General features: G+C 36.7%; 1 protein-coding gene across 6 annotated transcripts in view; it reads left to right on the top strand.

Annotated features, from left to right (window-relative positions):
- Nucleotides 1-12,500, top strand: part of LOC115224085 (proto-oncogene tyrosine-protein kinase ROS-like) — a 193,442-nt gene that overhangs the window by 78,993 nt on the left and 101,949 nt on the right. For all 6 annotated transcript variants that reach the window (XR_005003674.1, XR_005003673.1, XM_036512873.1 and 3 more), the window contains 6 exons: nt 1,926-1,989; nt 2,099-2,304; nt 7,070-7,242; nt 7,908-8,197; nt 10,099-10,281; nt 11,767-11,981. Coding sequence is in view for 4 of the 6 variants with exons in the window: in XM_036512873.1 (XP_036368766.1) it covers nt 1,926-1,989; nt 2,099-2,304; nt 7,070-7,242; nt 7,908-8,197; nt 10,099-10,281; nt 11,767-11,981 (1,131 nt within the window). In the remaining 2 variants the exon portion in view is untranslated. The remainder of the gene's footprint in view (nt 1-1,925; nt 1,990-2,098; nt 2,305-7,069; nt 7,243-7,907; nt 8,198-10,098; nt 10,282-11,766; nt 11,982-12,500) is intronic.

Raw genomic sequence — 12,500 nt, 5'->3', positions numbered from 1 at the left:
TTACATCTTCACATATTTTTACATCTTCACATATTTTCACATCTTCACATATTTTCACATCTTCACATATTTTTACATCTTCACATATTTTCACATCACATATTTTTACATCTTCACATATTTTTACATCTTCACATATTTTCACATCTTCACATATTTTTACATGTTCACATATTTTCACATCTTCACATATTTTTACATCTTCACATATTTTTACATCTTCACATATTTTTACATCTTCACATATTTTTACATCTTCACATATTTTCACATCTTCACATATTTTCACATCTTCACATATTTTTACATCTTCACATATTTTCACATCACATATTTTTACATCTTCACATATTTTTACATCTTCACATATTTTCACATCACATATTTTTACATCTTCACATATTTTTACATCTTCACATATTTTTACATGTTCACATATTTTTACATCTTCACAATACTTTCACATCTTCACATATTTTCACATCACATATTTTCACATCTTCACATATTTTCACATCTTCACATATTTTCACATCTTCACATATTTTTACATCTTCACATATTTTTACATCTTCACATATTTTTACATCTTCACATATTTTTACACCTTCACATATTTTTACATCTTCACATATTTTTACATCTTCACATATTTTTACACCTTCACATATTTTTACATCTTCACATATTTTTACACCTTCACATATTTTTACATCTTCACATATTTTCACATCTTCACATATTTTCACATCACATTTTTTACATCTTCACATATATTTACATAATCCACATATTTTCACATCTTCACATATTTTCACATCTTCACATATTTTCACATCTTCACATATTTTACATCTTCACATATTTTTAAATTTCCCATATTTTCACATCACATATTTTTACATCTTCACATATTTTCACATCTTCACATATTTTTACATCTTCACATATTTTCACATCACATATTTTTACATCTTCACATATTTTTACATCTTCACATATTTTTACATGTTCACATATTTTTACATCTTCACAATACTTTCACATCTTCACATATTTTCACATCACATATTTTCACATCTTCACATATTTTCACATCTTCACATATTTTCACATCTTCACATATTTTTACATCTTCACATATTTTCACATCTTCACATCACTTTTACATCTTCACATATTTTACATCTTCACATATTTTCACATCTTCACATATTTTCACATCTTCACCATATTTTTACATCTTCACATATTTTCACATCTTCACATACTTTTACATCTTCACACATATTTTTACATCTTCACATATTTTCACATCTTCACATACTTTTAACATCTTCACATATTTTTACATCTTCACATATTTTACATCTTCACATATTTTTAAATCTTCACATATTTTTACATCTTCCCATATTTTTACATCACATTTTTTACATCTTCAATATTTTCACATCTTCACATATTTTTACATCTTCACATTTTTTCACATCACATATTTTTACATCTTCACATATTTTTACATCTTCACAATATTTTTACCTGTTCACATATTTTTACATCTTCACATACTTTCACATCTTCACATATTTTCACATCACATCTTTTACATCTTCCACATATTTTCACATCTTCACATATTTTCACATTCTTCCACATATTTTACATCTTCCACATATTTTCACATTATCAACATACTTTCACCTCCTTCACATATTTTTACATATTCACATATTTTACATCTTCATATTTTACATTTTACACATCTTCACATATTTTTACATCTTCACATATTTTTACATCTTCACATATTTTTACACCTTCACATATTTTTACACCTTCACATATTTTTACATCTTCACATATGTTTACATCACATATTTTTCCATCTACCTCCTTATTTATATTTCCTTCTTTTCTTCCAGATCCAGGCTTGTACTGTTTTTGCCTGTAGCAAAATGTCTGTTAATGTTTCTATCACAAGTAACAGTAAGTGCTTTCAAGCCTTTCTCTTCAATATCAAAACTAATTTTTTTACTACATTTTTAGTGGTGGTGGTGATGATGATGATGATGATAATGATGTTGATCTATTGCAGACACTAACCCATTACCTGAACTGCTGATTGCATCCGAAGAGGGCATCAAATTAGCTGAAATGGATAATGACCTAAAGATCTCCAAGAAAATCTCTTTCAAAGGATCCACTCGTGCATTCACCTTTTTAGCTAAAGATAATTCCTACTTCTGGATCAATGATGGATCAACTTTAATCATGCGCAACAACAAGATGGAAAAAATAACGGTAAGACTTGATTCCAAGAATTATGCTGCAGTGTTTTCTTATATTTAGATATGTATTTCTTTATTGCCAACAAGGGGTAAACATAGAGGGGACAAACAAGGACAGACAAAGGGATTAAGTCGATTACATCGATCCCAGTGCGTAACTGGTACTTAATTTATCGACCTCGAAAGGATGAAAGGCAAAGTCGACCTCGGCGGAATTTGAACTCAGAACGTAGCGGCAGACGAAATACTGCTAAGCATTTTGCCCGGCATGCTAATGTTTCTGCCAGCTAACCTAGATATGGCATATTCCAACCCTTTAGCATTCAGATTATTCTGTCATATATGAGGTGTTTAGTAACAGAGTGTCGTAAGCGCCAGCCTGGCCATTTTCTTTGTCTCAACATCTGGAATCCGAAAATGTTGGATGGAAGAACCAGTGAGGCTTACAATAGGGTCAAAAATCCAGCTGAAAAAAATTGTACCTCGACGCTATTGACATGACGCTCGCTCACCCAAACTCAGACCAGAGAGTTTCGTAACACACCATTGTAAGCACACACACTCAACCAATAACTTTGGTGTAGTCCCTGTTTCGTTTTCCAAGGTGTTATGGCCCTTTTTTTTTGTTTGTGTGTCTGTGTTTGTCATCCCAACATCGCTTGACAACCGATGCTGGTGTGTTTTTGTCCCCGTAACTTAGCGGTTTGACAAAAGAGACCGATATAATAAGTACTAGACTTACAAAGAATAAGTCCTGGGGTCAATTTGCTTGACGAAAGGTGGTGCTCCAGCATGGCCACTGTCAAATGACTGGAATAAGTAAAAGAGTAAGAGAGTATATCATTGAAATCTTGAAAGTACCAGATAATGCATGATTAATTCAAAACAATGTAAATAAATAAAGATTACATTTGACAAAGAAATCTGAATGCTAGAGGGGAAATATTAGACATAATAAGAAATATCCTACTCTCTTTTACTCTTTTACTCTTTTACTTGTTTCAGTCATTTGACTGCGGCCATGCTGGAGCACCGCCTTTAGTCGAGCAATTCGACCCCAGGACTTATTCTTTGTAAGCCCAGTACTTATTCTATCGGTCTCTTTTGCCGAACCGCTAAGTGACGGGGACGTAAACACACCAGCATCGGTTGTCAAGCAATGCTAGGGGGACAAACACAAACACATACACACACATACATATATATACATATACTCTCTTTTACTCTTTTACTCTTTTACTTGTTTCAGTCATTTGACTGCGGCCATGCTGGAGCACCGCCTTTAGTCGAGCAACTCGACCCCGGGACTTATTCATTTGTAAGCCCAGTACTTATTCTATCGGTCTCTTTTGCCGAACCGCTAAGTGACGGGGACGTAAACACACCAGCATCAGTTGTCAAGCAATGCTAGGGGGACAAACACAGACACACAAACATATACACACAGACTTATATATATATATATATATATATATACACATATATACGACAGGCTTCTTTCAGTTTCCGTCTACCAAATCCACTCACAAGGCTTTGGTCGGCCCGGGGCTATAGCAGAAGACACTTACCCAAGATGCCACGCAGTGGGACTGAACCCGGAACCGTGTGGTTGGTTAGCAAGCTACTTACCACACAGCCACTCCTGCGCCTGTGACAGGAAATAGAAAAATAGGACCATTAACTAGAATTGAACCATCATTTTTTTAGTTATCATCTGATTTTTATACCAATTACATGCATTACACATGCTTACTGTTCCATCTTATCAAATAATGGATTATAGGTGCAGGAGTGGCTGTGTGGTAAGTAGCTTGCTAACCAACCACATGGTTCCGGGTTCAGTCCCACTGCATGGCACCTTGAGCAAGTGTCTTCTACTATAGCCTCGGGCCGACCAAAGCCTTGTGAGTGGATTTGGTAGACGGAAACTGAAAGAAGTCCGTCGTATATATGTATATATATGCGTGTGTGTGTGTTTGTGTGTCTGTGTTTGTCCCCCTAGCATTGCTTGACAACTGATGCTGGTGTGTTTATGTCCCCATTACTTAGTGGTTCGGCAAAAGAGACCGATAGAATAAGTACTGGGCTTACAAATGAATAAGTCCCGGGGTCGAGTTGCTCAACTAAAGGCGGTGCTCCAGCATGGCCGCAGTCAAATGACTGAAACAAGTAAAAGAGTAAAAGAGTAAAGAGTATACATCCTTAGACTTCTTTCTGCTGTTTTGACTGTAGTATTTTATCTCCACAAAATCATTTGTCATTCACTTAGCGTTAGCGAGATAGGTTATTTTACGAATGCCTAACATTGTGAGATGTCCCACTTTGGTTCAGTGTTTTTAACATGAAATAACTTAATGATTCAAATTACAAATTATCAACTGCTTTTAAAGATTGTAAAGAGAGTGATATTAAACAACATTATGTGTCATCATTTTAAAATTGGAAAGAGCAATAGCATTCACTTCACAAATTCTCTCTCTCTCTCTTCCATAAATTAGGTGCCATAAATTGTTTCTACCATTTTACCTGCATTATTTTAATGTTGATGTAATTGCAAAAAGATATTTGTTAAGCACTGTGCTATGAGACATGTCAATTCAAATATTTGTAAATTAACTGCAATTTCGGGAGTTATTTCAATAAATGTTTGTTCTCGTTAATGGTAATATTTCAGTTTTCACTAATTTGCATCATTATCTTGACTGCTCTATCTGTATAATATCTTATGTGTGTGTGTGTGTGTGTGTGTGTGTGTGTGTGTATGTGTCTACTCTTTTACTCTTTTACTTGTTTCAGTCATTTGACTGCGGCCATGCTGGAGCACTGCCTTTAGTCGAGCAAATCGACCCCGGGACTTATTCTTTGTAAGCCCAGTACTTATTCTATCGGTCTCTTTTGCCGAACCGCTAAGTGACGGGGACGTAAACACACCAGCATCGGTTGTCAAGCAATGCTAGGGGGACAACCACAGACACACAAACACACACATACACACACACACTTATATATATACATATATACGACAGGCTTCTTTCAGTTTCCGTCTACCAAATCCACTCACAAGGCATTGGTCGGCCCGGGGCTATAGCAGAAGACACTTGCCCAAGATGTCACGCAGTGGGACTGAACCCAGAACCATGTGGTTGGTTAGCAAGCTACTTACCACACAGCCACTCCTGCGCCTGTGTATATACATCCATATGTATATACATGCATATGTATATACATGCATACATACAGGTGCAGGAGTGGCTGTGTGGTAAGTAGCCTGCTAACCAACCACATGGTTCCGGGTTCAGTCCCACTGCGTGGCATCTTGGGCAAGTGTCTTCTGCTATAGCCCCGGGCCGACCAATGCCTTGTGAGTGGATTTGGTAGATGGAAACTGAAAGAAGCCTGTCGTATATATGTATATATATATATATATATATATATATATGTATGTGTGTGTGTTTGTGTGTTTGTGTTTGTCCCCCTAGCATTGCTTGACAACCGATGCTGGTGTGTTTACGTCCCCGTCACTTAGCGGTTCGGCAAAAGAGACCGATAGAATAAGTACTGGGCTTACAAAGAATAAGTCCTGGGGTCGATTTGCTCGACTAAAGGCGGTGCTCCAGCATGGCCGCAGTCAAATGACTGAAACAAGTAAAAGAGTAAAGAGTAAGAGTATACATTTATATATCTTCATATATATAAAACTGAGAATGTGTGTCTGTCTGTCTGTGTGTTTCCCTAAAACTTGAGAACTACACAACCAATTTCATTCAAATTTTACATATGCCTTACTTAGGGTCCATGTAGTTTCATGGGCAAAAAAAATGTTCAACTTCTTGCCTAGAGCGAGCCCATAGCAATATCATATCTTCTCCACTATTTCAGTATTACGTGTTAAAAGTGAAACAAAAATATTTCTCTATTTTATGTCAGATGCTTTCACTTTAACAATAAAAATAATAATAACAATTGAATTATATGTAGTAAGTAATGATTAAAATCAAACTAAAGTATAATATAAGTAAAAATAGCAATTGGTATAAAATTGCATCAATGATTTGAACTTGAATAAGTGGTTTCACATGAATGGGAATTAAATTAAAAATAAAATTAGTGTGCAGAAATGGAATAGTCCAGATGGATAATAAACAATTAAATTAAAGAAACGACTATTGTCTATAAAGTATACAATGTAGAGAAAAAAGAAGAGCTGATAAATCCAGTTTGTTATATATTTTGAGTATTGTTATCACTAGCAATATCAAGATATAACTTTGTATTTTGCATTTTATGTGTAGATGTTTATATATAGATGTACGTGTATTATGTACACATATATATACACATATATACATGCACTAGCACTATGACCCAGCAACGACGGGTCTTAAATGCTAGTAATATATATATATATATATATATATATATATATATATAAAATATTAGGAAAAAACCACCTTGATATAGCTTTAGAGTCAAGTTTTGACTGCTGTCTCTAGCATGGTGGTATCTTTTAGATACCCTCAATTATAATTTTATATACACACACCACACACACACATATATATATATATATATACATATATAGACGTAAGTATATATATTATATATACATATATATATACATCATCATCATCATACAAATATAGACATATATATATATACATATAAATATATATATATATATATATATATATAATATATACGCATGCACACATACACACATGCACATGCACACATATATATGTTGTCAATTCTATATATTCTTGTGTTTATGTTGACAGATGAAGAAATTTAAAAAAGAGGTCAATGATCTCACTGTCGACTGGATTGACCACACTCTGTACATCGCAGCTGGAGCAGAGATCCATTGTTATAACATTTACATCAAAGCTCCATGTGTTCGCCGACACGGCAATGGAGTCATCTACAGTGTGAAAGTCAGCCCTTTCACCAGGTTTGTTACAATCTTGTTCATTTACTTAGTAATGTTTCTATCATTTCTATAGGAAATTTAGATGTTGCTGATGAAACCTTTATAAGGCTGAAACATGGCCAAGCTGTCTCCCCTGCTTGCTGAAGTAATTAAAATATTATTAGCCAATATTTTTCTTCTTTTTTTTCCCTCACTATAATAATGAGTTTTTGTTAATATATTCATACCACCTATGTTAATTAATTTTCATATAATTACATATTAACTGTAATGAATTTTAACGATTAGAAGATAATTAAAAAAATTCATCAACTTCCTGTTTTTGTACTAAAAATATGAAAAAGTTAATTTCCAAATATACATACATATAAATATATATATAGGAGTGGCTGTGTGGTAAGTAGTTTGCTTACGAACTACATGGTTCCGGGTTCAGTCCCACTGTGTGGCACCTTGGACAAGTGTCTTCTACTATAGCCTCAGGCTGACCAAAGCCTTGTGAGTGGATTTAGTAGACGGAAACTGAAAGAAGCCCGTCGTATATATGTATAGCTTGATAAAGATTTACACGGAGACAATTTTTTATAGAGTGTCATGGCTGGAATGACTGTTTTGGAAAACTCATTCCTTTCCTCTGTTGAATTTCTATTTAATGAATTGAAATAAATGGAATTGTATTTTTGCAGCACCCTCTTCTGGACTGAAACCGAAGATATGAAGAATTCCAGAGTCTTTAAAAGTAGAACTGATGGAAGTGACGTTATTGAAATATTGCCTGCTCAGCATTCAAGACTCCATAAAAGAAGCCCCGGAAAAAACTGTCAGTGTCCAACTGATGTCAAAATTGACAGCACTCTCGGAGTTGATTACACTAACGATGATATCTACTTTGTTGATCTTCTGGAAAAAAGTTTGTGGCGAACCGATAGCGATGGGTGTCAGTGTCAGAAGCTGTTTTCTCAAACTTCGAATGAATGTAAGAATTTGATAAGATTTTTAGATATTATTTGCAGTTATTTTTTTTTTTTTTAATTTCTTTCTTGCTCATTGAACTAATTAAGATCAGAAATGAGTCTTTTTGTGGTTTTTATTTTCTTTGGGAATAACATTGTCTGAGGTGGGAAATGATAAAATGAATCTGATTGAAATTTCTGTTTGAAACCAAGAGAACTAAATACAGGTGTGTATTTAGTCCCTACCGATCTATACATCATCATCATCATCGTTTAACGTCCGTTTTCCATGCTAGCATGGGTTGGACGATTCGACCGGCGTCTGGGAAGCCAGGAGGCTGCACCAGGTTCCAATCTGATCTGGCAGTGTTTCTACAGCTGGATGCCCTTCCTAATGTCAACCACTCCGTGAGTGTAGTGGGTACTTTTTACGTGCCACCAGCACAGGTGCCAGGGGCGTCTGGCAGCGGCCATGATCGGTTGGTGCTTTTTATGTGCCACCGGCACAGAAACCAGTCAAGGCGGCGCTGGCCACGTTCGGATGGTGCTTTTTACATGCCACCGGCACAGGTATCACAACTACTATTTCCATTTGACAAGTGTTAATATTTATTTCAGATATCAACACATTACCTATGTTTCTCCTGGAAGGATATAATGGATTGAAATAGTTAAAATAACCAAAGTCCACAAGAAAATTGTGAATGGGGCTTAACTTTTCTTCATTGATCCTTAAGAAATCAATGAACACATAATCCCAATACTTTTTTCAAGAATTATAATTTTCTGGTTTGTTAATCATTTCATCATTAGCTGTGGATATTTAGTGAGGGCGCGTGGCTTAGTGGTTAGGGCATTCAGCTCATGATCGTAAGGTTGTGAGTTCGATTCCCGGCGACGCGTTGTGTCCTTGAGCAAGACACTTTATTTCACGTTGCTCCAGTCCACTCAGCTGGCAAAAATGAGTTGTACTTGTATTTCAAAGGGTCAGCCTTGTCACTCTCAGTGTCACGCTGATTATCCCCAAGAACTACGTTAAGGGTACACGTGTCTGTGGAATGCTCAGCCATTTGCATGTTAATTTCACGAGCAAGCTGTTCCGTTGATCGTATCAGCTGGGACCCTCGTCGTCGTAACCGGCGGAGTCTTTTAAGAGAGCTGTGCATATTTATATCAATACAGTGTTCCTATTGGCTTCATCTCTGATTGCCAAAACATATCTTATTCTTGGATGGTTCCTTATTAGACTCAGACAAGGAACCTTTATTTCTAAAAAAAAAAAAAGAATGGTAAAGTTCTTAATGACTTCAAAAATTTTTGGTTCTTTTATTGATCTCAGAAGGATGAAAGGTGAAATAGATGTGCATTGGTTTGAACTCAGAACATAAAGATTGTAGCTATGTACTGTATTGTATTCTGACCAATGTTCTGCCAATTCAGCCAAACAGCCCTCTATATAATCACTTTGTAGCCTTGGTACATTACCATCTTGTAGTCCTCTCATCATCATCATCCTTTAGCACCTGTTTTCCATGCTGGCATGAGTTGGATGGTTTGACCAGAGCTGGCAAGCTGGAGAGCTGCACCAAGTTCCAATCCGATTTGGCTTGGTTTCTGGAACTGGATGCTGTCTTTGTGTTCTGAGTTCAAATTCCGCTGAGGTCAATTTTGCTTTTCTTCCCTTCGGGGTCAATAAAATAAGTACCAGTTGAACACTAGGGTCTATGTACGAGTACCTTTTATGTGTCACCAGCACAGGACTCTTCATCAGGGGATGCAGCATAAACACTTCTGCTGTGGGGGACAAATCTTCCTGAAAAACGCTATGGAGGCCGGAGGCGTTTTCTTGATTTATCTAATAATTTTTATCCATGTGTGACCTCAGATATTTATTCTCATACACATTTGTCTTTCCCAATTTCAGTTGAGTCACTCAATTCCCTAACTACAGACCACTCACGAGTGTATTGGTCCAACAAAAATAATAATGGTAATAATAACAACATCTATAGCGTCCGCAAGAACGATGGGAAAGATCTTCGTAAAAACCAAGTATCGAATGTTAATAAAATTGTTGCCTTTGGATCCCATCTTCAGCCCTTACCTGGTAAGTTATTTTAATTTTTAAATTTGGTTTTAAAATGTTTTATTTTTTTTTTGTTTCACATAGGCGCAGGAGTGGCTGTTTGGTAAGTAGCTTGCTAACCAACCACATGGTTCCGGGTTCAGTCCCACTGCGTGGCATCTTGAGCAAGTGTCTTCTGCTATAGCCCCGGGCCGACCAATGCCTTGTGAGTGGATTTGGTAGACAGAAACTGAAAGAAGCCTGTCGTATATATGTATATATATATAAGTGTGTGTGAATATGTTTGTGTGTCTGTGTTTGTTCCCCTAGCATTGCTTCACAACCGATGCTGGTGTGTGTACGTCCCCGTAACTTAACGGTTCGGCAAAAGAGAGACCGATAGAATAAGTACTGGGCTTACAAAGAATAAGTCCCGGGGTCGATTTGCTTGACTAAAGGCGGTGCTCCAGCATGGCCACAGTCAAATGACTGAAACAAGTAAAAGAGTAAAAGAGTAAAAGAGAATAAGTAGAATAAGTACTAGGTTTACAAAGAATAAGTCCTGGGGTCGATTTGCTCGACTAAAGGCGGTGCTCCAGCATGGCTGCAGTCAAATGACTGAAACAAGTAAAAAGAGTAAAAAAAAAAAAAGAGTAAAAAAGAGTATATTGGAATCTGAAATAAATCAATAACCTTAGTGTAGCCACTATCTCTGTTTATTTGTGTTCTACCTCTCACATTGATTAACATTAGATCTGTTGTGAGCTCTAGGACTCGTAAGGCTGGGACTTAACCCAGTTTCTATGCTGTATAAGTGACTAAGATTACAACACTCCCCTTGGATAGGTTGCTAGTCCCTCACAGGATTAACTTCCCAGCTATAACTGGAACTCACTTACAGCTGAGTAGACTGAAGGTTTATCCGATGCTTTCTGAATGGATTTGAAAGGCAGAAAATGAAAGACGCCTGTTTGTGTATGTGTGTGTGTGTGTGTGTGTGTGCGCACGCGCACGTGTGTGTGTGTGTGTGTGTGTTGTGAAGATACGTGCCTTAGTGGTTAGAGTATTTGGTTCACGACCTTATGGTCAAGAGTTCAATTCTTGGTGGTGTGTTGTGTCCACTTTATTTCACATTGTTCCAGTCCACTCAGCTGGCGAAAATGGTAGCGTCTGTATTTAAAAGAGCCAGCCTTGTCACATCACATCCTGTGTCACGCTAATCTCCCTGAGAACTAAATTAAGGGTATGTGTGTCTGTGGAGTGCTCAGCCTCTTTCACAATATTAATTTTGCCAGAAATTTTGACAAAAATCCATGCTGCCAGTCAGTGAACAGGTCGCGGTCTTAAAGCGACAAAAATATTTTGACAAATTAAACTTAAATGTTGAAGTGAATCGAACGGCTTTTGTGTGTTTCTTAAATGGCTTACAAACACCTTCCACACTGCAATTGTCTTTGTTTCAGCACACGATCTCAGATCAGGTCACTTGCTATGCGAGTACATCTCCGTAATTTTATTAAATTGCAGATCAAAAATGCCTGATATCATTGCCAAAAGATAACAGCATCACTGTTGCCTCACGCACCAATACCAGCATCACTTTACGCCTGTCCAACATCAAATGGCATCAAGACTGCAACGATGTTTCACATCCGACCACAAATTACACTATACATTACACCGAACTGAAACCGGGTATGGACGATGCCTCATGTGCAAAGAATATTCCTTGCCATGCAGTTGTAAGTAAAACTTTATTGTTTTTGGTATCACTTTTGTTCAGTATATGATAGTATTGTTGTAATTACATTCTGAGTTCAAATTCCACCAGGGTAAATTCTACATTCTGTCCTTCTTGGTTCAATTGGGGAAGCACAAACAATGGCATTATAAGGCAGTAAGCTGGCAGAAACGTTATCATGCCAGGCAAAATGCTTAGCGGTATTTCATCTGCCGCTACGTTCTGAGTTCAAATTCCGCCGAGGTCGACTTTGCCTTTCATCCTTTCGGGGTCAATAAATTAAGTACCAGTTACGCACTGGGGTCGATGTAATCGACTTAATCCGTTTGACTGTCCTTGTTTGTCCCCTCTGTGTTTAGCCCCTTGTGGGTAGTAAAGAAATAGGTATTTCGTCTGCCGCTACGTTCTGAGTTCAAATTCCGCCGAGGTCGACTTTGCCTTTCATCCTTTCGGGGTCAATAAATTAAGTACCAGTTACACACTGGGGTTGATGTAATCAACTTAATCCCTTTGTCTGTTC

Source organism: Octopus sinensis, linkage group LG24, assembly GCF_006345805.1.
Source record: "Octopus sinensis linkage group LG24, ASM634580v1, whole genome shotgun sequence".
Classification (NCBI taxonomy): domain Eukaryota; kingdom Metazoa; phylum Mollusca; class Cephalopoda; order Octopoda; family Octopodidae; genus Octopus; species Octopus sinensis.
Note: the sequence above shows the minus strand (reverse complement) of the source record. Positions and strands in the feature narration are given on the sequence as shown.